General features: G+C 44.7%; 1 protein-coding gene across 5 annotated transcripts in view; it reads right to left on the reverse strand.

Moving 5' to 3' along the window:
• Positions 1–2,230: 2,230 nt before the first annotated feature.
• The window catches only part of ORC2 (origin recognition complex subunit 2), a 29,412-nt gene continuing 4,570 nt past the window's right edge, over positions 2,231–27,072 (reverse strand). For all 5 annotated transcript variants that reach the window (XM_038422798.1, XM_043505563.1, XM_043505564.1 and 2 more), the window contains 12 exons: positions 26,270–26,301; positions 24,308–24,365; positions 22,138–22,325; positions 16,252–16,350; positions 14,169–14,278; positions 12,424–12,556; positions 11,847–11,943; positions 9,043–9,189; positions 8,133–8,304; positions 5,848–5,909; positions 4,762–4,880; positions 2,231–3,655 (listed from right to left, as the gene is read on the reverse strand). In XM_038422798.1, the coding sequence (XP_038278726.1) occupies positions 3,569–3,655; positions 4,762–4,880; positions 5,848–5,909; positions 8,133–8,304; positions 9,043–9,189; positions 11,847–11,943; positions 12,424–12,556; positions 14,169–14,278; positions 16,252–16,350; positions 22,138–22,325; positions 24,308–24,365; positions 26,270–26,301 (1,304 nt within the window). In that variant the 3' untranslated portion in view covers positions 2,231–3,568. The remainder of the gene's footprint in view (positions 3,656–4,761; positions 4,881–5,847; positions 5,910–8,132; positions 8,305–9,042; positions 9,190–11,846; positions 11,944–12,423; positions 12,557–14,168; positions 14,279–16,251; positions 16,351–22,137; positions 22,326–24,307; positions 24,366–26,269; positions 26,302–27,072) is intronic.

Raw genomic sequence — 27,072 nt, forward strand, 5'->3', positions numbered from 1 at the left:
GGCCAGCGGCTTTACAGACCCAATTGGGACCTTCCTCATAAGTAGTTTGAATGTTGTCATACATATCACCTTTGTCTGAGGCTCTGGAGCAGCTTTACTGACCTGGTCTATATACAATTTCCTCTAGCCTAGACCTTGCACAATCCAGTTCACTCTGCCCTGCCAGCCCACATTGATTAGAAGTCCATTCTTCTTATTAGGCAACGGTAGTTACGTGGGAGCTGTCCAAGTACATAGACTTGAGCATACATGTTATGTGAGGGATTTAGCCAGGAATCTTCACTTATCTTTAAGTGGAAGCATGTGATTAAAGATTCTCTGCCATCTAACCAAAGCACTCATTTCATCACTACAGGTTTCAGAGTAGCAGCCGTGTTAGTCTGTATTTGCAAAAAGAAAAGGAGGACTTGTGGCACCTGAGAGACTAAAATTTATTTGAGCATAAGCTTTCGTGAGCTACAGCTCACTTCATCCGATGAAGTGAGCTGTAGCTCACGAAAGCTTATGCTCAAATAAATTTGTTAGTCTCAGGTGCCACAAGTCCTCCTTTTCTTTTTATTTCATCACTAGTAAAATGTTTTCTGAGGCTAAGCTAGAGCTTGTTTTTTTCTGAACTTTCTTTGGATAAATGAAAAAACGTATTGCAGTAGGCTCAACTGCATCATATAGACCAACACAATTGACCATAATTGGAATGCCAGCTGTAATGCTAATTACAACCAGCACAGTAAATGCATTATGATGTATCTGGTAGTCAAATGTTTTATCACCCTTATGAATGCAATTCACTAAGCAGGAAGGGGAATTCAGACTGAATGAAGGACTCGCTCCTACTTTAATAAAGTCAATGGGTGCAGAATTGATCCCAGAAAAACCTAGAAATTAATTCTGTATTAACGGGCAGCCATTAAGTGACAGGAAATTAATGCACAGCTTAGGCAGTCATTTAAATTATTTTGAGATGCTCAAATTTAGACAGACTGCAGGGATTATTTACAGCAATTTACCTGAGCCTACATGAAGCAAGAACTGATTCTCTCTCACACACATACACACCTACACCTACCTGTCTGTTAGCAGAAATGCACATCATCCCAGGAAGCCATACAGCTGGTCTGAAAAGGTTGCCTCACTCCTGACACCTCTGATTCATTGACAAAAATTGCTGAATTGGAATTAATTTGCAAACTGGATACAATTAACTTAGGCTTGAATAGAGACTGGGAGTGGATGGGTCAATACACAAAGTAAAACTATTTCCCCATGTTATTTCCCCCCCACCCCCCCACTGTTCCTCAGACGTTCTTGTCAACTGCTGGAAATGGCCCACCTTAATTATCACTACAAAAAGTTTTCTCCCCCCACACGCTCTCCTGCTGGTAATAGCTCACCTTAAGTGATCACTCTGGTTACAGTGTGTATGGTAACACCCATTGTTTCATGTTCTCTGTGTATATAAATCTCCCTACTGTATTTTCCACTGAATGCATCCAATGAAGTAAGCTGTAGCTCATGAAAGCTTATGCTCAAATAAATGTGTTAGTCTCTCAGGTGCCACAAGTCCTTTTCTTTTTGCGAATACAGACTAACACAACTGCTACTCTGAAACCATAAAAAAAATTCTGAATCAATTAAAAGGTTAGGGGTATTACAGCACCACAGTGCTTGGTCCGAGTGAGTTTCAAATCTAGCAGAAAAACAGCTGATACTTAACTCCACTGGAAGCACACAGTTCCACCTCTATCTTTAACAATAAGCGGGGTGGGGGGGAGAAGAGTACAGCACTGCATTGTGTCCCTCCAAAACAGAATTCAGTTCAGTTTTCAGTTCTACAGTAACCTGAGCATCAAGTGGTCTAAGCACGGGACTGAGTATGTGATGGGCACTAAAATGAAGTCCCTCTCCTGCTTAGATCGGAGTCACTACCAGGAGCTCTGAGTTCTAGCCCCAACTGATATGCCTTTGGAGACCTCAGGTAAGTCACAATCTCTGCCTCAGTTCCCCATTGTGATGTTTGTAAGACATTTTTAAGTGTTAAGTATTAGTAGTAAAAAGGGGGCAGACTTCCCTTTGAATTTTCAGAAACAGACGGTCCTGAGAACATAGGGGTGAACTGAGAATTTAAATCCACTTCTTAATGCAGCCATGCCTTGCATCACCTGCCATAGTGTAGGCAATAATGAAAATGAGGTTTCTGTCATCTATGCACCAGGAGATCTGTGAGAGAAACTAGAGAACATGAATAAAAGTTTATTTAACATTCTGGTAATTCAAAGCAGTCATTTATAAGATGGTTGCCAAAAGATTAGGCAATAAGAGTTCAAGTGTCCCTGAAGTCTGACTGGCAGATAGTTTTATGTAGGTGATAAAACTGCACAGCCTAAAGGTGACCTGCAAAGGAAAAAAAAAAAAAAAAATACTATATCGGTGCCTCTTTCTTTCTGATATATGGAGAAGGCCTCAAAGTACCCTTACACTCCCATATAACCACATTTTTTTCTTCTACACTAGAAAATCAGATTGGATCTCTGGTTTTCCTAGAAGGCACTATAGATACTGGAGAACTGGTAGACAAGGACAAATAAATCATGCAGGTGAAATGAGACGAAGTTATTCTCATGCAGACCGTTAGAACATAAACAATACATTTTAATTTAGTGCAAATGTCTAAAAAAAATACCATGGAGAAAAGTGGTCTTTGTTGAACTTCTCATCTTCTATTCAGAACCTCCAAAAAGTTCTCCAGGAGAGCCAGGTTAGACATCTCTGATTTTTTAAAAAAATACTTTATAGCCTTCTGTACATACCATAAAGCAGGAAAAAGTCACATTGTTTTTCCCTCCCTCCCATTACAGGTCACTGTAGAGCCCTTCCCAGTCACAATTTTCAATATAGATTCCCCCTTGTAAAAGGATTTGGATTTTGGGAAAGCTCCTCTATTTCTACTGTCAACATTTCAGCAGAGAGGAATGGTTTAATAAGTTACCCACAACATTTCAACCCCTTGTTATTTATGTTCCACTTTTATTCCACTACACCCGACTTAACCACTCAAGATAGATCACTTGGCATTCTAAAATCTCAGAAACTTCACACACTAGAAGCCCATCGGCATGACCAATGTAGGGAGTACTGGAAAGCACCGAGCTGTGAAAAATTACACCTCTAGTTCAAAATAAAGCTCTGAGCATGAAGTCATTGCATTCCTCAAGTGAGCTGCTCCAGCGAAACCTTCCTTCGCAGAGAGGTAACGAGCAGAAGGCACAATCTTACTGAAGAGTTAGTTTTTCTAGTCTGTAAGGATGCTGCATAGATACGAAGAAGGCATCACGTGAGCTGAAGACTAAAAGCAGACAAATCTAAACTCAAGAGTAAGATACGTCTTGCTTATGGAACTCTTTACCCAAAACTACTCCAAGTAATTAGAACACCAAACTTGGAAAGTGTCACATTTCATTAAGTGGTCCAGCAGCCCCTGGTCAAAGGGAGAGTGAGTGATCCAAGTTCAGACTCCACTACAGCAGCCCTTGATAGCAGTTGATGTAGATGGTTTGGGATTTGAAAGGATTCACAGGTCTTCATCCTCTTTTTCTAAAAAGTCAGTCAAGGTCCCGTTGTCTACAGGAATTAAAAAATACTCCACTCCATCTGTTCCCTGAAACAGACACACATTGTCAACGCAGGACTGTGGTAAAGAAACCGCACCAGTGCAAAATGCGACATGAGCCACTAGACAACACTGTTACAAACAGCAAAGATTTGAAACACCAACATGGCCTTATGCAGTGAGGTGTCCAGCCAGGTCTCTGTTCAGTGGTACTAACTACAATATTAATCCAGGAATATTTCCCTAGCATGGCCACAAGCGAAAAAGCACATTGAAATAATCAGCTCATATCTGCTTTGGGAGACAAACCCCAGAGCTTTAGAAGGCAGCTGACTCAGTTACCCTTGCATATTACACGAGAGAGTGGGAGCAGTCCCTACTTACTTCACTTTACTTAAATGACTTACACTGTATGTCCCGAGGTAGTATTTCTTGCAAAAGAGGGACATGGTCTAATAGTGAAAAGTAACAGGAGTTCTTCAGACATTTATCAGCTATAATGCAGTAGCGATAATGCAGGCAGACATTACAGTAAAACTGTGCTTAAGCAAAGTTCTGTTAAGTTCCCCAAGGGTGTAATGTGCCTCTGTTCACTTCTCTGATCCATGTCTCTCAAGGCCAGAGCCCTGTGCTTGCCTCCTGTTGTTAAGCCAGTTTGCAGCTATAAGATCCTCCACACAGAGTTCTAGGTTTGGGAGACCTGGGAATGCAGCCTTGTTGCTGGAGCTGGCTAGCAATCTCCGTTCTGGGGACTCCAAGAACAAACTTCAAAGCTTGCTAAATAGTCTCTTCTAGTTATCCAAATGCTTCAGATTGCTCCTTGAGATCTTCAGGTAATTAGGGTTCCACTGAATACCCAGAGGAGCTCTGTGTTGTTAAGTACCTAAGCTATGTTGCACTTTCTGTAGTCTCTTTCCATTACACAGAATGTTGAGAGGCCTGCATGCAAAAGCAGGTAGCATGCTATAGGCCTTCAGCCCTTCACTAATGCACCGACCATTTGTCAGTGCTTCAAAGAGTGTACTTTGGACATGGGTACAGTTCGTCTCAGGTGCTGCCCCAGTCTCAGGTAAACTCAACAATATGCAAGTAATGAAATAAAAAGTAAGGCCACCAGCTGCAGCCACAGTCAAGGTAACAGTTGCCTAGCTCACCCGCTTGGTCCGGATGAGCTTGTGGTCCCTGAATTCTGTCAGCTGAGCCCGAAGAGTCAGGTCACTGTTCACAAGGAAGGCCTCCCGACACCGCTGGTAGAAGTCTTGGAAAGATAGTCCTGGGTATGGAGAGGAGTTAAATAAATCAAGACACCCAGCATCCAAAGCAGATCCATGTGCTCTGGTAGAGGGCAGAGTTACTTCCTCTCCTGCAATCCTGAAGGATAAATTGCACAGCTTGCTCACTATAAACCAGCATTATTGGGACATCCAATTGGAGGAGCCCCCTTAAAGAGAGGGAGAAGGAATCTCCTGCTATTTCAGCTGCTACTCTGATCAAATTCAGAACATACATCCTGACCATGTTTAATGCATTTATCAACCACAGCTTTGTTCCACAGATACAGCCAAGCTAAAGGGATTTCAGGAATGGAAAGTGGCAGATCTGACAGTACAAGATCCTCCATTTGGTAAAGTCAAACTTTCAGAGCACCTCAAGTGCACAGCACAGTGTGGGTTTCTCGTTCACTGCACAGCTCCTATATTATTTTATCTTTATCTTCCTAGATTATTAATACTATGCCATTTATTTGCAAGTTGCAGAGCACTACAGACATTAACCTGTAGGTATCATAGGTGGACAAGCCAGGACATAGATTACGTGGCTTGACTAAGGTCACGCAGTTAGTCAGTGGCAGAAGTGGTAACAGAACCCAAGAGGTCTCGACTCCTGGTCTCCCCTAATCAATGGATGGTGTGCGACACTAAATTTCTTCCTTGGTTTTGTAACTCAGCCTCATGTGGAGGATTTCACTATCACACTGGGTGACGGTAAGAAGAGATCCTCTGAACTCAGCCATTCATCTGATTTCATGTCACACACCAGAACATGTAGCCCAGTGCACAGCACTGGTAGAGATGGTCTGTGCTAAACTCACTTTCAAGAGCCAGCAGTTTCAGTAAATCTGCTATGGCAACACATGCTAAAATGGGAGAACCAGCTTCCACCTTGACTGAACTGTCAATGGTGCCACATCAGAGAAGAGAGGAAAAGCCACGTGCATTCCTACATCAAACACCAGGTACCTGGGTAAGATGGGTTATCCTTGTTCTCCAGATGATAGTGGGCCAGCAGTCTGAAAATCCCTCTATAGGGAAAAAAAAAGAATTTTAAAAGGCCATTACAGAAATGTTAAACAATTTTTCTTGAACAGAGCCTTGTGTGTATGCAGCAGCTGAAGGAAAAGACTTGCTTTCCAAGAGCCATTAATTTAAAGTGGTCCCATTCCTCCATCATGTGAGGGCTATTGATCACTTGGAACCCAAGTTAAACGATCAACTTGAAAAAGTGTCAGAAAGCTGATTGTTCTATAGATAAAGCCCAAATTAAGTTATCATTCATAGAGCCCAAGAGACAGGACTCAGGAGTGCACCCATGTAGTCAACTAATTCTTTTATTGTTGTCCACTATAAGCAAGAAATCAAAAATGGCAGGTCATACTGCAATGCAAAACAATTCTGTAGTTCATACATTACATTGCAAAAACCAACCAATATGCTGGTCGTGGAACCTGCCTCCTTTCATGCAGTTAGCAGTATTCACTATGAGTTACAGAAATAACAAAGCTCGAAATAACAAGCTTGACTTTCTTACTCAAATAAGATGCTAACCCGGAAGTCACTTAATTATTCTCTTTTTCCCTGCAGGTTTTCAGATTAAAACTTTGAATTTGTATTTTAAAAAAGAGTCTGAGGTGGATTTAAGGTGAAAAGTCTTAGATGTTACCAAACCCCATCCAAGGGATGGCTGCCAAGACATAAACAGGCTCCTCCATGGATAAAAGCAAGCTGTCCGGTATTGTTAGACTGTGTCTGTAGCCACCCACTCTATGTGCAAATGCAGCAGGAACTGCTATAGAAATTGAGATTGAGTTGTGTCTGTGTGGTGATAGAAGCACCAATACAGCAAGCCAGATCCTCCATTTTTTATTTGTATGGCAAGATTCTTGATTGTTAGAATGAAAAGTCTAGTAAGCCACCCCAGCATACTAGCTATCTATTTTCTCTAGGTCCATCGTGAACTTGCTGATCTCTTGGTGAGGACTCTACATGTTGTCTCCGGCTGCTAAACAGCACGGAAAGCAGCCGAAGTTATGCTTGTTTCCAAAGTTGCAGTTGCTTACATGGGAAAGTAACAGCTGCCACAGGAACATTCTGCAATACTGAATGGGCGGGGAGAGGCTCTGCAAGATAATCTCTCTAGGAAGCTGTCCCATATTCTCTCCCCTCCCCGGAGGGGGGCTGGCAGCATTTGCAATTCCCCAGTTTTAAGGGCTGTCACCTTGCTCCTTCACTATAGAGCACATTTCAGGGACTCAGAAAGGAGTGCAGAGAGAGTGGGTGGAGATTCCCTCAATTCTTCACCCATCAGTGACTCACTAAGCAGTCTGAAGAGGGGCACTTAGCAGAACACCAAATCCAAGTCAATGTGTATACAGACTCTGCTGGCACTTCAATATTTTGCATTCTAAACTTCCTCCAGCTAGACTGAGATCCACACTGCTGAGACAGAGCCAACGGGGACCTTGCTTTCCAATTATGAGAAAAAAAGTGAGATGAAGGATGGCATGTGGTTAAGGGACTGGACTGGGACTCAGGAGATCAGGGTTCAATTCAAGCTCCACCATTGACTTCTTAATGACACCAGACAAGTCAGTTAATCACTCCATGTCTCAGTTCCCCATATGTAGAGCCCTCTGTGGATAAAAATTTATATCCGCAGATATAAATCAGTATTTGCTGAACCACAACAGCGAAAGCAACAGAACATGGGGTCGCTGCTCACAGGAGCCAGCACGCCACATCAGCAGCTCCTCCAGCACGGGTGTACTGCCTGCAGCCCCGTCCCCACCCTTTCCACGCAGCTGTCTGTATCTCCTGTCTGGGGATGTGCACGCCACTTGCACACAAGAGCACAACCAGGCACAGGTGCCCGTGAGCCCGGTGCCCACCCCAGTGAGTGCAGCTGGGGGCTGTACAGCCACGCTGGAGGAGCTGCCAGCGTGGGGCGCTGGCTCCTGGGAGCAGCACCCACGTTTGGCTCCTTTTGCTGCTGCGGTTCCTGCGAAAGCACCGAGGTTCTGCGGATACAGATTTCTATCCATGGATATAAATTTGTAGCCACGCAGGGCTCTACCCATATGGAAATTGGAGATGACAGCCCTGTCTCTCTCACCCTTTGTGTCTCTTATCTATATAGAATGTAAGATCTTTGGGACTGGGCCTGTCTCTTACTACACGTATACACAGCACCTAGCACAATCTTAACTGGGGCTTCTAGCTCCTAGGACAATAAAGTGATAGTATCTTACCTTGCATTGGGAGTGAGACTCTGCAAGACATGCGTTAGGGAGCTCAGAGCCAGAGACCCAGATTGCTGCACTAAGAGCGAGTTCTCATAGGAGGTTTCTTCCAGGTAGGGACTAAAAGTGGTTGTTTCATACCAGAGCCAGTTATAGAGGCTTTGTTTTGCCTGATCCCACACTAGACACACACACGCAAAAGGGAAGAAAGGATGGACAGGGTTGCAGATTTAGCTTCTCCCAGTCATACGATATAAACCATTTTAAGGTCTAGTGCTTAGTGCAGCAGCACAATCTTAGAGCAGTGGTTCAACCTTTCCAGACTACTGTACCCCTAAAAAGCCCAAGTCCTGCTGTGTGGGGTCCCAGGCAATTGCCCTGCTTGCTACCCCCTAACACCAGCCCTGCACTTGCAACCCCTCTAAACCCATCCCATACCCCCTGGAAGACCTCTGTGTACCCCTGGTTGAGAACCACTGCCTTAGTGAATCCTCACTTATTTAGAACATTATTATTTACTCAGCCATTTACACTCATAGTGAAACATGTTCTCTGTACCAAAGAATTTACATGCACACTGCACACATCCCCTTTTCCATTCCATTTTCAGTTAGAAGCTATAAGATGGCGCCAGTCTGAACAATGTGGGGTTTGAACCAGTGGTTCAGCAAAGCATTAGTACTCTATAGATAATCTGACAGTGATTGGCAGCTATAGTCGAGTGTTTGTACAGCCCCATGGGCAATGGGACTCTCATCCTGACCATGACCTCCAGGTGCTAATAGAAAGCTACATGTACATTATGCACACACGGGGCAGAGATATGGCAATGCAAGCAATACACATAGTGCATTTAACAATCCCAGAAGGGTGGTTTTTCTGGAAACGCAGTGGAGGAGACTGAGGCCCTGGGACTCACTGAGTGGAGCATTGATGTGATCGATGGAGGCGATGAGGTGGACGTTAGGCAGGGATGCTAACTGGGCAAGAATTTGCTGGCTTTTGTCTCCTCTCAACATCTTGCTGTCCAGGTTATGGATGAGGAGATAGAGCTCCAAGGAAGAATCTACAAAGGAGGGGAAAAAAAAAACAGCAAGGGGACAGTCACACTAAGGAGCTGAACTAAGAGTGAAGAGATTCCTCTTTCTCACTGGTTTGAGCGCAAGCCAGTCCTGTCAAATCCCCTATGCATGTCCGTCCATCACTCAAGTGTCAGAGGACTTTCCCCTTCAGGTTACTAGGCCCTGCGGATGCCAATCAGCCTGTATTTCAGGGCATCCAAAATATTTTACACAAGCTCTTTCCCCTGAAGCTTTCAACCCCTCTTTCACTTGCTCATAATCTGTCCAGAAGTTTCTCTTTTGGGCTAAAGCTTTTTATGCCTTTAGTTCTGAGCCTCTACACCAGTGATTTTCAAACTGTGGGTCGTGACCCAGTACTGGGTTGAGGAATGGAAGAGACTAGGTCACGGTGGCTCTGGTCAGCACCGCCAACCGGGCCGTTAGAAGTCCTAGGTGGTGGGGGGGGGAGGGCACGGGGCTCCGCATGCTGCCCCTGCCCCGACTCCACACTCCCATTGGCCAGGAAACAGCCAATGAGAGCTGGGGGTCTGGGGGGTGCCTGTGAGCAAGAGCCACGCAGAGCAGGACCTGCTGCTGTCCGCTTCCGGGGAGCGGCATGGTCCACGGTGCCAGGACAGACAGGAAGCCTGCCTTAGCACCCCTACTGTGCCGCTGACCGGGAGCCACCCGAGGTAAGCCCACGCCCCAATCCCCTGCACCAGCCCTGAGCCCCCCCAAATCCCGAGTCCTTTCCTGCACCCCAAACCCCTCATCCCTGGCCTCACCCAAGCCCGGACACCCTCCTGCACCCCAACCACCTGCCCCAGCCCCGAGTCCCCTCTCACACCCTGAACCCCTCATTCCCAGCCCCATCCTACAGCCCTCATCCCTGCCCCAGCCCAGAGCCGCTCCCACATCCCAAACCCTTCATCCCCAGCTCCGCTGGGTCACGGGCATCAATTTTCTTCAACTGGGTTGCCAGAAAAAAAAAGTTTGAAAACCAAATAAAACCCTCCCACTCAGAGGATCTGATCCAAAACTCACTGACTTGAACAGAAATCTCTCTCAACATGCCTTTAAGGAGCTCTGTGTGGGTATGCCTATACAGCGGCTAGGAGATGCAACTCCCAGCGCAGGTAGAGGTACACATGCTAATCTGAGCAGAGCGGTGTGGCAGTGGTGGGCAGCTAGCTTAAGCAGCCAAGTATGATCATGCCCAAGCCCCTGGGTATGTACTCCAGGGGCTAGCCCTGGTTGCCACAGAAACTGCTATTTTTAGATGCTAGCTTGAGCAAAGCTAGGGCCTGTATATCTACCCAAGCTGCGAATCGCATCTCCCAGCTGCTGCGAAGATGTACTTTAAGACTTTTTGACACACACAATGCAAATGGATGAACATTACAAGTTCAAACTTGGCTTGTGGCTGCTAAAACTCCCAAAGAAACAGCTGCTTGGCGAGCCCAGTAAACTCCCCATTAGCCAATTATAAATTCTGTTTTGTACAGAAACCAAGTAGCTACTCAACTGCCCATGGCCCTGGGAGACAGCTAGAGTTTAGCACCTGTGACACTGCATAAAAACAGCTACAATTGGGACTTGCCTCCAGCCAGCCCTTTCCCCTACCCACTCTCTGGAGGAAAGCACAAAGACATATGAAGGATGAACATCTGGGGGGGGGGGAGAGAAGATACACGAGTTATGGCTCCAATGGCAACATCATATATGGACAGATGTAGACAAAATTTAGCTACTGGGACTGTACACACACACACAGCATACAGCTATACGGTTACATGTGAAACTCAGCAAGCACTCTGTATATGACATGACCCATTTAACATTGCTTTTAGAACCTGGACTCCCACTTCTTACTTTGTTTGCTCAAAACAGCCAACAACAGAGGGGTCTGCATACATTAAGTTACATCGCCAGTCACTTACAGCCAATTTGACCTCATACATTCAAAGCTCAATCCAATGTCCACTGAAGTCTATGGCAAGCCTCTTAGGCTCCTTTGAAAACTCCAGCCTAAGGGAGTTCAGCCCCCTACTCCTATTAAATGCCAGTGGTATTTGGGCATCTGGGCTTTTTTGAAATTTTCAGCTCTCTTGGCTTCAATGGGTATTGTTCAGGCCCTCAGGCAACCAGTCAGAACCTCCTTCTCCCATATAAAAGTTTAGGTTTTACCCATATTCTGTTCTAGCAATGAACTTAGAGCTGATGAGATATATGGCACAAATTCCTCCAATGAGCCAAGTGAAGAGACTAAGCACTCAGTAGAGCAGACGTGAGGCTCTCGTGCTCATTGTCAGAAAGCTCATTTTCTCACCTTTCCTTGGCAACACATCTAAGCTAACATGCTGAAACTGAGGAAAGGGAATGCTGTATTTCCAGGCACTCAATTTCAAGACACCTTCACACATTTCACAACAAAGAAGCCAACACCCTGGTGCACTTATGCATCTATTCAGCGAACTATGTATATTTTCCAGGAAAGCCACAAAAATCACAATACAGGAAACAGAACAGCAAGAGTCAACACAAAGATTGCAATTGAGCAAGTTGGAAGCGTATGCGATTTCAAGGAAGACACCAGACTTGCACAAGCTTTTCCAAGATCAGCGAGCGTCTAAACTTTAGGGCATCTGCTCAGCCACTTTACCTTCTTTAAATCTTTTCATGATCAAGTCTAACTGATCCATAGGGCTGCGGAAAGTCCCCACATGATCCAGCACCTCCTCTGTTATGGAGTTCAGAATCTGTAACAGAAAAGTGCAAGATCACTGTCATCCTGAGGGACTTCTGATAACTACGGGCTTAATACCAAATCTAAGAGTTGGGCCATAGCTAACACCAAAGATCTGCACCAATTCCAGCCGTCTGTGACCAGTTGTCAGCATAGCTGCACACGGTGCAAACCCCTAGGGTAGTCAAGGTAAGTCATGATTTTCTCTGCTTGAAATGGGAATATGTTGCATATTATGGGATACCTCATCTATACTACGGAGTTTGCACTAGTTCAGGTACAGCAATGACAGGTACACCAATCCCTAGCATGGTCAAAGTTTCTTTAAACTCAAGGAGAAATGAGAACAGGGAATGCTATTCATTGAGGAGTCTGTGTTTAGAGACTGGGAAAGCTTCCTGTGGTCTACACTAAACGTTCTGTATTGGAAGATTTTACTAGCTGTGGATAACAAGCAGCAACTTAAAAACCTCACAAGCTTTGTCACACTTACTGATTTCACAGTGATGCTGGGGAAGAAGCCATTGACAACAAGGTGAACAGAATCCTGGAGTAGAGAGGTACGAAACTTCTCCAGTAAATCCCTCTTTGAGCCCAGTCCATAAAGTACAATACTGAACCCCAGGCTGCAGCGAAGAGAGCAGATTAAAGGAATCAAACCGACAGGTCCTAGAATCTCACGTCTCTGTGTTCGTTACGTGAAACAATCTGATCCCCTTTCCTCCTACAACCTTACAATTCTAAAGAGTCAATCAAGTCCAGGCTACTTCAGCTTGCAGCCAGCCAGTCCCTCAGTTTGTAGGAGTTTGAGGTGAGTGGGTATGGTCATTCCATGTAATGAAAAGGAGTGTTTGTCAGCATGTTCGAGACCTGGGAATTTGCTGTCCTACACAAGAAAGGGACACTTGTCTGAAGACTATCAGCATATAAATGTAGGTCCTCTGAAACAGTGCAGACTAACATGGCAATTGCTCACAAAGCCACTGCTATAGGCCCCTCCACCAAGCTATTCAGGCACAGTACATTTGGCTTTTCCCCATGAATCACAGCAGCTATGAGACAGCAAATGGAAGCCTACCAGTTGCTTCTAATGCGTCTTTTCTAGTCAGGTCAAAGGTCATGATTTCAAAATCATGACATGCTATTCTAGTACTTGTGATTTAACCTTTAATTATCCAATGGAGCGAGAGACAGGCAGATACAGGGATGCTTTAGGACACTGCAGGTCACGGACCTCTTATGAGGAGAGGCACAGCATCTAAGGCTCAAAGGAAGAATGTTGAGTCAACGGAAGAGGCAAGAGTGGGCCAGATCCCAAGGTGCTGCACGCAAACAACTCCCACTAACTTCAGTGCAAGCAAGTGAGACCTCTCTGGATTTGACCCAATGAGAATATTTATTGTAAACCTATGTTGCTCTCCACATATAGTATCTTCCACGCTCACCTGTTCCCTCTGTCTCACCAGCCTGCCATCTCTCTCACATTATCCCATATACCCAGGCCTGTCCCATGAACCATGACACCGCAATTACCTCCTTGCACCACACTCCTTTCACAAAGCCTTCTAGCACTGATGTCCTCCCATAAATCTGCACCTGCCCTCCTCTGTGCTACTAGCCACTGTATCTTTGTCTTCTGTAAAGCACCATGGAACCTTATAGCTCCAAGCAACACCCATTATATATAATGGAAGTGTGCCCCCACCCTGCTCTCTCTCTCACAAATTGACGCAGAATTCCAGCTCCTACAGTCCTCAACAGTCTCAGCACTTTTCTTCTCACATCTATTAACTATTAGATCCCTCAAGCTAAGAAAGCTCACTACTACACCACTGAAGAAAACAAGATTCTATGGGAAGTGGTACTGGTGATTTGCTAACAGACTTGTATGCTCTAAACGGTCTTTCCCCTTTCTCTCATATACTCGACTGTTTATAAAATATACTAATGAGCACTTACAGCTCCTATCAACTGAGGACACTACACCTCTAAAAACCCTGGCTGTTCAGCTCATAAACAGTTAATTTTGCAATACTTGTCTCACAAGAGATGCATTACAGAGACTGCACCTTAAAAAATTACACCTGCTTATCCTGCAACCTCAACCCTAATTGAGACAGTGAATCATTCCATTTCCCATCTGTGGGACAATAATTTAAATTAGCAGAGGCTTTCCTGATGCTATGTTGGGAAATAATGTTCCCTGTTATCTTCTTAGAGGAATCCATTGATACTTACTGTAACTGCAGCATCCATTTGGAAAACAAGGATTCGTGCTGTTGGTTTAGTTCCTTCAATTCAGCAGTGAAGGCAGAGGGAGCCTTGTTCAGGAGGACAAGCAGTGTTTGCTGTGTTTAGAATGGGAGAATAGGACAGTCAAAGTGTTTAGGATTCAAGACAATGACTAAACAGGTGTCTAAATGTGTGCCTGGAGTGCATGACTGAACCCTTATAAACACTGCACTTCTACAGCACCTTCCATTCAAAGATCAGAGTGCTTTACCAGTATTAATTAATTAAACTGCAATACTCCAGTGGGAACAATTAGCCCAGGTTTGCTGATGGGGAAGGCAAACGACTTGCCCACTTTTACACAGAAATCTCTGGCTGATCTGAGAATAGGATCAAGGCTGATGCTCAACCCTGTGTCTTGGTCACACCCCACTCTGCCTCACCTTGCAACATTTGGGCATAATGCTACTGAGACAATGGCACATTCAGAGCTTCTTCTGCACCAGCAGCTGAATATTCTCCACTAAGCATGCTCTGGCCATAATGGATGCACCGAACCAGAGACAACCACAGGAGCACTGGGCAAGACCAGAGCACCTGTCAACGTGGTTTGCGTTAGTTCAGTTGATTCAGTCACTAAAGGGTTAAAGTCCACGAGGTATCATGTTTAAAGAGAAGACTCCAGAGTATTAGAAAACAAATAGGAAAGAATTAACCTGCAGATCAAAACTAGTCTCACCAGAGAAAGCGTTATGAGAAATGTATTACAAATCTGCAGGGCTAGTTCAGGCTTTTAAAAGACATGCCAAAGTCCCGACATGTAAGCTAGCAGCGCTACTTAAAATGTTGCCAATGAAATTGGAACTGCTGTGGCATGAGACCTATGCAGCCTTCAAGTTCTCCAATTAATGCATTCACTTCCCACCCCCATGTGGCAGAAGAGATTTACTCTGGAGAGAAAACAGAAGGCAACTGTGCTATTTCAGATAAACACAAAGCGTTGAGAGCATCAAGCTGCCCATTAGTCCCTTTGATATCAGCAGAAAATTAAACACTGCATGTCTGGATTTCCCAATACACAGGAGTGTCCAATTTAACTACCTGGAATCCACCAGAGTTTTCCCTGGGTAATGCATTATGCAGAATCCAGGCAGCAGCCAGCAGATAATCCGAATGCATGTGTTTTGGTAACATGGAGTTAGAGCGATAACCCCAGACACAAAAATCTTAGGTGTTCACCGAACAGACAGCAGGCACCAGCAGTACATGTTTCTCTGAGTCCCTGCTCCAAAGGGGCCACCTCTAGGGACGAAGGGATTGTTCATTCTCCATGATACATTCAATCCACAGCCTCTCCATGTGGAGTGTCAACAAGTGGCACATTTGAGTTTTGTTTTTGTTTTGTTTTTTTAAAAAAAGCCACCAGAGTTAGATGTGGAGGCCTGTCTACTGGGAACCAGATTGGGACAACACTCCCTTTCACACATATGCAGGGACCACTGAATAGCTGTCAGATGGTAACGTTTCTGGCTGCCCCCAACCTGCGTGGGATTTGAACCACAAACCCAGAGCAGAAATCTTCCCCCACACCATTAATACTCCCCTCAGGTCATCTGGGGAAATAGATGGGTTTTTACTTTTAACAAATTTGTTCGCAAAAGACAGACTTCATTGCTGCCCTCTAGTCGTATCATCCCTTGTCTACCTCCCCTGCATTCTGAATTCTAGCGATTTCAACCTTCAACCGACCTATTAGCCAGCACCTACAACACATTTCCCTCCTCCCCACAACAGTTTCCCCACTGTTGCTACCACTTTCTCAGCTCCAATGGGGGAGCACTAGAGCAGAGAAGGTGACAGCAGTTTAACCACTATGTCACCTGACCCGACTCAGAGCAGCTGTACAAAGCATAATAGTTCAAACAGCAATGGACTGTTGGCACAAGTCTACACTAGGGCTCCCGCCACTGCTATCACTAGTAAAGCTGAACTGGTAGTAGCAACAGTGAGAAATTTCAGGGGGGAAAAAAAATCCACCACAGACAAGGCCTTCCATTCTGAAGATGGTTTCATCTGCTACAAACTGTACCTGATCCAGCTTTCTTTTCTGCAGCTTCTGAAGGGTTCGATCGGAGGTTAGAACTTTGGAACTACTGTGTGCCTCAAAGTATTCTTCCACCAGGTTGTTCTGAAAAGGCAGAGCGAAATGTCAGTCTCAGATAGGTTCTGTGGGCTCTCTCTCTCTCTCTCTCTCTCCCCCCCCCCCCACCCCCTTCGGCTCCAATTGCTGGGTTAGGATGCCACTTTACAGCCACACCAGCTCCTCCATTCAGAAGGGATGGGGTTGAGGAGAAAACCTAAAGCAGAGATGCCAACCTCGCTCTCAGACTTTTAGGTATGTTTATTGTCTGGTTGAGTTTAGGAAGGGGTTTGAGCAGATGATGGAGCAAAGACATGAGGTATCTGAAGGGAAAAGCTCAGACTTGCAGATGGAAGCAGGGCTGGGGAATTCTGAGGGGAGACTGGGTGAGGAAAGTGGTCAGTGGAAGCATGTGACTAAAAGAACCAGGCAGAGGAAAAGACGGGCTAGTGAAGGAGAAATAGAGCTTAGGAACAGGTTTGCAGAGTTGGAAAATGAAGGGGCTCAGCAGGCAGTCGCTGAAGGTGGAAGGGCAAGGAAGACGAGAAGAGAGGCTAGTCCTATAGGAAAAGGGGAAGAGTTAAGGGAGACTACAACAAATATGAGCCCCAGGAGGATACAGGATGGGTTGAAGAGGATTATAAGGGAAAATAGGAGTGGAAAGAACTTGCAGCTAGAGGGAACAGGGGAGAGACTGGAGAATAGCACCATCACTAGGAAAAGGCAGGTCTATGTGATCGGGGACTCTTTATTGAGAAGAATAGACAGGCCTGTAACTAGAGCTGATCCTGAGAATAGAAGGGTGTGCTGTCTTCCAGGTGCTAAGATACGGGATGTAGACCTGAGGTTGAAAAGGATCCTAAAGGGAGCAGGAAAGAATCCCCTAATTATCCTTCATGTGGGAACAAATGATACGGCTAGAGTCTCGCTGGAAAGTATTAAGGGAGACTATGCTAGGCTGGGGAAGACACTTAAGGAAATCGAGGGTGATCTTTAGTGGGATTCTGCCTGTTCCTAGAGAAGGGCAACAAATGTGCGACAAAATTATGACTGTCAACAGATGGCTTAGGCAGTGGTGCTATAAGGAGGGCTTTGGGATGTATGGCCACTGGGAGGCATTCATGGACAGAGGACAGGTCTCTTGGGATGGACTTCATCTGAGTAGGGAAGGAAATAGACTTCTAGGATGGAGGCTGGCACAACTGATAAAGAGAGCTTTAAACTAGGAATTTGGGGGAGATGGTTGGGAGATGTCCAGGTAACCTCCACGCCAGATTTTAGCATTGAGAAGGAAGAAGATGAAGTAAGAAAGGATACAGCCGTGGGTAGGAGAATGTATATAAGGAGCAAGAGCAGTGTGGATACCAGTCTAATAGGTTATACTGGCTGTAGAATGACTGCGCCTAATAGGGTACAAAATGTGAGTGAGGCCAAACAGCAAAAATTAAGACGTTTGTACACCAACGCGAGGAGCCTAGGTAACAAAATGGAGGAACTAGAGCTATTGGTGCAGGAAGTGAAACCAGATATTATAGGGATAACAGAAACATGGTGGAATAGTAGTCATGACTGGACTACAGGTATTGAAGGGTATGTGCTGTTTAGGAAAGACAGAAATAAAGGTAAAGGTGGCGAAGTAGCATTGTATATCAATGATGAGGTAGAATGTAAAGAAATAAGAAGCGATGCAATGGATAAGACAGAGTCCGTCTGGGCAAAAATTACATTGGGGAGGATAACTAGTAGAGCCTCTCCTACAATAGTGCTTGGGGTGTGCTAGACACCGCCGGGATCTAATCTGGATATGGATAGAGCCCTTTTTAATGTTTTTAATAAAGTAAATACTAATGGAAACTGCGTGATCATGGGAGACTAACTTCCCAGATATAGACTGGAGGACCAGTGCTAGTAATAATAATAGGGCTCAGATTTTCCTAGATGTGATAGCTGATGGATTCCTTCATCAAGTAGTTGCTGAACCAACTAGAGGGGAAGCCATTTTAGATTTGGTTTTGGTGAGTAGTGAGGACCTCATAGAAGAAATGGTTTAAGGGGATAATCTTGGTTTAAGTGATCATGAGCTAATTCAGTTCAAACTGAATGGAAGGATTAACAAAAATAATCTGCAACTAGGGTTTTTGATTTCAAAAAAGGGCTGACTTTCAAAAATTAAGGAAATTAGTTAGGGAAGTGGATTGGACTGAAGAATTTATGGATCTAAAGGTAGAGGAGGCCTGGGATTACTTTAAATCAAAGCTGCAGATGCTATCAGAAGCCTGTAACCCAAGAAAGGGGAAAAAATTCATAGGAAGGAGTTGTAGACCAAGCATCTCAGAGAGGTGATTAAGAAGAAGCAGAAAGCATACAGGGAGCGGAAGATGGGAGGGATCAGCAAGGAAAGCTACCTTATTGAGATCAGAACATGTAGGGATAAAGTGAGACAGGCTAAAAGTCGAGTAGAGTTGGACCTTGCAAAGGGAATTAAAACCAATAGTAAAAGGTTCTATAGCCATATAAATAAGAAGAAAACTAAGAAAGAAGAAGTGGGGCCGCTAAACACTGAGGATGGAGTGGAGGTTAAAGATAATCTAGGCATGGCCCAATATCTAAACAAATACTTTGCTTCAGTCTTTAATAAGGCTAAAGAGGATCTTAGGGATAATGGTAGCATGACAAATGGGAATGAGGATATGGAGGTAGATATTACCATATCTGAGGTAGAAGCAAAACTCAAACAGCTTAATGGGACTAAACCAGGGGGCCCAGATAATCTTCATCCAAGAATATTAAAGGAATTGGCACCTGAAATTGCAAGCCCATTAGCAAGAATTTTTAATGAATCTGTAAACTAAGGAGCTGTACCAAATGATTGGAGCATTACTAATATAGTTCCTATTTTTAAGAAAGAAAAAAAAAAAGTGATCCAGGTAACTACAGGCCAGTTAGTTTGACATCTGTAGTATGCAAGGTCCTGGAAAAAACTTTGAAGGAGAAATTAGTTAAGGACATTGAAGTCAATGGTAAATGGGACAAAATACAACATGGTTTTACAAAAGGTAGATTGTGCCAAACCAACCTGATCTCCTTCTTTGAGAAAGGAGCAGATTTTTTAGACAAAGGAAATGCAGTGGATCTAATTTACCTAGATTTCAGTAAGGCACTTGATACCATGCCACATGGGGAATTATTAGTTAAATTGGAGAAGATGGGGATCAATATGAACATCAAAGGGTGGATAAGGAATTGGTTAAAGGGAAGACTACAATGGGTCCTACTGAAAGGCGAATTGTCAGGTTGGAGGGAGGTTACCAGTGGAGTTCCTCAGGGATCTGTTTTGGGACCAATCTTATTTAATCTTTTTATTACTGACCTCAGCACAAAAAGTGGGCGTGTGCTAATAAAGTTTGCAGATGATACAAAGCTGGGAGGTATTGCCAATTCAGAGAAGGATCGGGATATTATACTGGAGGATCTGGATGACCTTGTAAACTGGAGTAATAGCAATAGGATGAAATTTAATAGTGAGAAGTGTAAGGTTATGCATTTAGGGATGAACAACAAGAATTTTAGTTATAAGCTGGGGACGCATCAATTAGAAGTAACGGAAGAGAAGAAGGATCTTGGAGTATTGGTTGATCATAGGATGACTATGAGCTGCCAATGTGATATGGCTGTGAAAAAAGCTAATGCGGTTTTGGGATGCATCAGGAGAGGCATTTCCAGTAGGGATAAGGAGGTTTTAGTACCATTATACAAGGCACTGGTGAGACCTCACCTGGAATACTGTGTGCAGTTCTGGTCTCCCATGTTTAAAAAGGATGAATTCAAACTGGAATAGGTACAGAGAAGGGCTACTAGGATGATTGGAGGAATGGAAAACTTGTCTTATGAAAGGAGACTTAAGGAGCTTGGCTTGTTTAGCCTAACAAAAAGACGGTTGACAGGAGATATGATTGCTCTCTATAAATATATCAGAGGGATAAATACAGGAGAGGGAGAGGAATTTAAGCTCAGCACCAATGTGGACACAAGAACAAATGGATATAAACTGGCCACCAGGAAGTTTAGACTTGAAATTAGACAAAGGTTTCTAACCATCAGAGTGAAGTTTTGGAATAGCCTTCCAAGGGAAGCAGTGGGGGCAAAAGATCTATCTGGCTTTAAGATTCTACTTGATAAGTTTATGGAGGAGATGGTATGATGGAATAATGTGATTTTTGGTAATTAATTGATATTTAAATATTCAGGGTAAATAGGCCTAATCCCCTGAGATGGGATATTAGATGGATGGGATCCGAGTTACCCAGAAAAGAATTTTCAGTAGTATCTGGCTGGTGATCTTGCCCATATGCTCAGGGTTTAGCTGATTGCCATATTCGGGGTCGGGAAGGAATTTTCCTCCAGGGCAGATTGGAAGAGGCCCTAGAGGTTTTTCGCCTTCCTCTGTAGCATGGGACACGGGTCACTTGAGGGAGGATTCTCTGCTCCTTGAAGTCTTTAAACCAGAATTTGAGGACTTCAATAGCTCAGATATAGGTGAGGTTTTTCATAGGAGTGGGTGGGTGAGATTCTGTGGCCTGAGTTGTGCAGTAGGTCGGACTAGATGATCAGAATGGTCCCTTCTGACCTTAGTATCTATGAAAAAGATTTGAGAGGAATTAGGGAGGCTGTTTTGACCTCTTCCCCCTCCCGCCCCCCCCCATCTGTTGAAAAGCGGGAAGGACTGAAACACAAAGACAGAGTGTAGGAAAGCTGCCCTCATATGCCACCTACGGCCCTTAATTCCTTGGCCAATGCTAGGTCTGGACCTCCTTCCCAGAATAATCCTCCTCCATCACGTTCCTGCTCTCCTCCTCCTGCCACTTCTCCCCTGACAGGAGACAAGCCGCGGCAATTGTTAGCTACGGTTTGGGATGCCGGATTCACCACCCATGCCACAGGCAGCATGTTGTGTTCTAACTGCCCTTTGTGGACCCTGGTGGGTTACCTGAAAGTGCCCTAGGTATCTAGAGCGCACAAACAGGGTGGTGAATCCAGCCCCTCTAGCCCCACTGAGGATCGCTGTGGCTTGCCTCTTATCAGACCCTTAATGTGCTGTAGGCACACATGCCACAGGCCAGCGGAAAACAATGTCCCACGCAGCTGCAGCACTATTTACTGTGTTCCCATCAGATCTGAGTGGTGGCAGGTGACAATGTTAAAAATATAAGTGCATTTCCAAATTTAGTAGATTTAAACTGAATTAGTAATTTTGTAATTACACATGAAAATTGGGAGGATTATGGAAAATTAGAGAGGGGTGGCATCTCGGCTAAAAGTCTCCTCAAAGGCAGATTTTACACAGTCAGGTTGCCCAACTTCAGGGAAGGAAAATGCAGAGATATCCTCCAGCAGGGCAGAATGAGGAGGCTGCAATTTAGATGGCATGGGGATCCCTGGCACTAGAGAAGAGACCACACAAAGTTAAGTACCGGGGCAAAAAAGTGGCATGCTTTTTTTTTTTTTTTTGCTGCTAGATGAGCTTATTTCTTCGTCGACACTATGTGGTATCTGTGGGTGACAACTGGGGAGTATCAGAAGAAAAGGCACTGAGAAATAAGGAATGGGTTAGCTGTCTCCTCGCACGCAGACACTCAACCTCCAGCTGGAAAAACTAGGAAGCCTTCCTTTCTGTAAAACAGGAGCAGCGAAAAGCACCTTTTTGTTCTGAACTGAGCCAGGAAGCTCTTTGCCACAGCCGGACATGATCCAGCCTGTGATTTGGGTGCCCGGATTTTACTGTCACCAAGCATCTCTGAACCTTTCCTATCAGGGCTGCATTTCCTCCACACTCACCACCATTTCCTCCTTCAATTTCTTAGCTGGTGTTTTTTTGGAAGCAGGAGTAGGAGCTGCTCTAGTTTTACTTGGGGTCTTTTGGTCCAATATGACGTCACTGGTTTCTTTGTGGTCCTTGTCCTCTTCCTCCTCCTCAGAGCACGAAGCAGAATAATCACTCTCGCTGTCTGAATGCAAGCTTGGAGCTAAGGGAAAAGTGTTTGAGAGCTGGTAATATCTTTTTACAGAGAGACCTTATTACACATTTCCTGTAGCCTAGGTCTCCTCTTACACATTGTCTAACCTCTTCCAAGCATCCAAGTCCTACTGCGGTTTCATAGCCATTGTGCTACTCAAAAGAAAAATCCATTCTACATAGACTTGAAAATATGCACACTGCTCTCTTTCCCCCTTCTCTTTCCAATTATTTAGTAAGGCTCTGCAAATTGGCACAAGCCTCAAAGTATGGCTCTACTCTGAAAAGTGACTCTAAAAAGGACATTGTGGGATTCCATGTTTCTCTTAAAGACTCTACATCAGTCTATACTAGTAAGAAGAGTTATTCCACCTGCCAGCCCTCTAGACACAAGTTGGGTTCTTTCTGGCTCACGTCACCACTAGCAAAAAAGGCTTTGCCATGGGAATTTTATTAACAATTCTGTTGATTCAAGAGCAAGAACAGAATCTGGCTCACTCTTTCATGGCTCTGAAGTGCTAAGGAGTAGTAATTTTTTTTAAAGTGCAAAAAGTTCAAAAGCACACAAATGACTTAGAAGACCAAGTCACTTTTGAAAATGAAATTTAGTTACCTAGGATCCTGAGATCCACTGACTGTCACTTAGGCACATCTGAAAATTTCACCTCAGCCTAAAAAGTGACCAATTATCTTTATGCAGGATGCAGATCCCATGACAATTTAACACAAACTACACACAAACCCAATTGCAAGAATATAAAAGAGGTCTTCATTTTCTGAATTATAGTAATCTATAAACTTCCCAAAGTGAGGTTCACACAATCTTACTGGAATGGAATTTTTACTAGAAATTTCATATATTTCTACTACATATGAATAAAGCCCGAACTGAACTGGTCAGATTAAAAGCTAATTTGCCTAGCTCAATGGTTCTCAAACTTTTGTATTGGTGACCCCTTTCACACAGCAACCCTCTGAGTGTGACACCCCCCCATAAATTAAAAACACTTTTTAAAATATTTAACACTATTATAAATGCTGGAGAGGTAGCGGGATTTGGGGTGGAGGCTGACAGCTCGTGACCTCCTGCATAATAATCTCACAACTCTGAGGGGTCATGACCCTGTTTGAGAATCCCTGACCCAACTCAATTTACTGTCACAGATGCACGTGTTAAAACGAGTAAGAACATGATATGCAAATCTCTCCTACACTGATCCTGCACACTTGAAGCCAGCCAGTGACTTGAAATCATCTACTATAGATATAGAATATTAAAATCCCTGCCACTCTGAAAAGCTTAACAGCTTCTTAAGTCAGTTCAAGTGATTATGGCTGACAGACACAAACTCCCAGCCTACAGCGGACAGAGATTAGAGAGTCTAATGGAAGAACTGAATTCCACATATTTAGTAAAGCATCCGCATAGATGGGATTATTTACATGGTTTTACCCACTGAGATAAAGTCACTAAAGAAAGATTAGGTGCTGCCACTCACACCCCAACACCTCAGCAACAGTATCTTGCAGTGAAGGAACTATGTATCCCAAAAACTGGCTCAGTAAAGATGGCTATTATGCTAATTTGACTTGGGAGTTACTTTGAATTCTCTATGCAGGCAGCAACATCCTTGAAGCACCCATGAGGAGATAATGGCCCTAATGGGTCAGACCATCTAGCCCAGTATCCTGTCTTCCAACAGTGGCCAGTGCCAGGTGCCCCAAAGGGAATGAACAGAACAGGTAATCATCAAGTGATCCATCCCGTCGCTCATTCCCAGCTTCTGGCAAACAGAGGCTAAGGACACCATCCTGCCCATCCTGGCTAATGGCCATTGATGGACCCATCCTCCATGAATTTGTCTAGTCTTTAGATGGAACTCAGACAGCAGGTTTTAAATAACAGAAACACCAATAGTCACCCTAAGCTTTTACTTATCACTGCTACTGTACTCCTGTAAACTGGAGCTTACTGCAAATCGTTCTCCTTACCTGTCAATCTCTTCCTGAGTCTGTAAGGTGTTGTGGACACAAATTCATTCTTTTTACTCTGCAAGAGCACAAGTATGTTAGAAAAGTCACACGTGCCCTACCAGTAGCAACACTTTTCCAGGCAAGAGCCCAGAGTTTCATTTCTGAGCTCTCTCTTTCAGCTGGCAGGGACCTGGGAATGCTTGGAAGAGGGGATTCCTTGTGTCAGGTGACCACCCCCCGAGCCCTTGGGTCCAGACTCCCAAAGAGGAATCCCCTGAATTGAACACAGGACAGAAAGGCTGTGTGTCTATAGGGAGGTCCTCAACTCCCAACCGGGATGTGGAAAATTCAGAACCCCTTACCCCCTGAAGGAGCCACGTGGAAGTGATGACAATTGTAACACTTCTGCCAGAGCCATGATGTGCTAGGTCACGTATTCTACTCACCAAAGTCACTTGGAGTTCCAATAAGAGGGCGACTAGCAAAGCCTAACAGAGCAACCAGAACAGGCTAGCAGGGTTGAGAAGCCCTGCAGCAATGTAATGTGTCTGAGAAGCACTGAGCAGTTTGGTTCAATCACTGTCTGCTTAACCCAGTTAAACAGATTATTTCCGTTTTGTGGGGGGGAAGGAGGTATGATTATATCTGTTATGTCCAAGAGAGTTTAACTTTAGAACGACACAGGATGTGCAGAGCCTTCTCATCAAGTTAAACACAATATATCATCAGGACATCAGACAAAGACTAAGGACAATTTTGCTGAGATATAAACAGATCCTTCCATGGCAGGGCCCTAGTAGGTTTCAAGACTTTTTGTAGCTTTGGATCTTGGTAGCACATTGAAAGTGCAGGTCTACTCTTAAAGTGACTATGTACAAATGCCAGTCTAGTCATCTGTGCATATTCAGTTGCATCAATTTACTTGGTGTAATAAGTATGAGGTTTTGTTTTGTTTTTTTGCTTCGTAAGCAAGCAAAGCCAATACAGATCTGCCAAAGGAAGCTGGGTTCTGCTGCAAAAACTGTAAACCAAGTTCCAATTGTAGAATCTTTATTACTGATAACTAACCCAGAAAGAACACAGCCAGACTCAGATTCCAGGCTGAGTTTGCAATAATTAGAACTATGTAGATCACATGTGGAACCATGATGCCATCTTTTAGACTCACTTTTCAGATTAGAATGGCACTTCAAATATGCTTCAAAGCACTGCACACACCTACAGTATGGTGCTATATAAGCAATCATCACTGGAGTCTGGCCTCCATCTATTTCCCAGCATTCGCTTCATGAACTCCCACGGAGCAGTCCTGCCCTGATGCAACCTCAGCAGACTTGCAAAGGCTGAACTGAATTATGGAGACTAAACTACCCTCTTACCTCTAGGCTGGCCATCTAGTTCAGAGTTGACACAAGTTGGTGGAGCAGCCTAGAGGAAAGCTTGCATTGCTGCTGCATGAAGTTTGCCTGTTTTGTACTGTACCCAGGAGGACTTCGGTCTCAATCTGGTGTCTTTCCTCAGCATAACGTTCATATTACTAGTGGACAATAAAGTGACCAAGTGCTAATGAGTCACCAGTTTGCAGCATTTCAGGAGCACTGACACCCTCCAGTCCTAAAAGATAGACAATTTCCTTCAGCAAGTTTTACAAGCTGCTGGGAATCTAAGCATTTAATAGCATATTACAGGGATGTCAAACATGTCCAGTTGGGTGAGGCCAGGGAACCATCTCTGACCCATGCTAATAGGTCTGTCAAACCTACTGATATGCACGTTCACTCTAAAGCCCATAATCCAAGATCCTCATTTGTGGCAGTTCTAGCGCTCATTTAATCCATTCCGTGATTTGAAATGGAGACATCTGCATCGTGAAAAATGTAGGGAGGTGACGGGTGGGGAGAGGCTCTTCACGCCCCATCCCCCAAGATAATCTGATGGTTTGTATTTTAAAGTAAAATCAAACAAAAAGCAGTCACTCACCTTCAGCTGGGCTTTGTTTGAAGCAGAGTACTCTGTAAAGCAAATGAAACAATGAAAGTACCATATATTTTCAGCACTGCCAGCTTCTACAGACATGGGCACAAGATGCTCATGTTTCCCCAAATAAGAAATCCAGGCATCTGCTGTCAGTGTCTCAGAGATACTGTTCCTGCATGTTAACTCTCTGGCCAGTCACCCTCATGGGTGCAAGGTGCAGCAATCCGCAGCTGCCCTAGAGGGGGGATATGCCCCATGAAAGGGCTAGTGATGCTTCCAGTACTGGTGGCTTTAGCCAGGGTCCATGGGTATTGGGGACTGACAGGAAACCTTGAGTGAGCAGGAAGGGCGTAAGGATTTAGATAGAGTGGGGAAGGAGGAGGACAGCAAGAAAGGCTATTCTCCATGACTAGTCCAACAAGGAGCTGCAGTGTGGGGCAGGAGGGGGAGCCTGAGCCAGCCCTGGGGTAGGGGTGCCCAGTTCTTGCATTCCAGCCATTGCAGCCTGGAGCAGATAACTGCCTCCCAGGACCCCAGGGGAGGAGGGAACCAGGGCTGGATGTGAGGCACGGAGAGGAGGGGAGGAGGAGCAGGGCTGGCTCTGGTATAGTGCACCCGTTGAACTGGGAGGCTACATCCGCTCTGGCTATCACAAGGAGAGGGCAGCTTTAGATTCCATTGAGGGCCCAACAGGAAGCCACCCATGGAGGCTGCCATGGGGAGGTGCTGAACAAGCACATCTCCAGGATGGTCTGTCCCCGTCCCTCTCTGGGGCTGCACCAACCAGCTCCAGACGCCATTGCAGA

Source organism: Dermochelys coriacea, chromosome 11, assembly GCF_009764565.3.
Source record: "Dermochelys coriacea isolate rDerCor1 chromosome 11, rDerCor1.pri.v4, whole genome shotgun sequence".
Taxonomy (NCBI): domain Eukaryota; kingdom Metazoa; phylum Chordata; order Testudines; family Dermochelyidae; genus Dermochelys; species Dermochelys coriacea.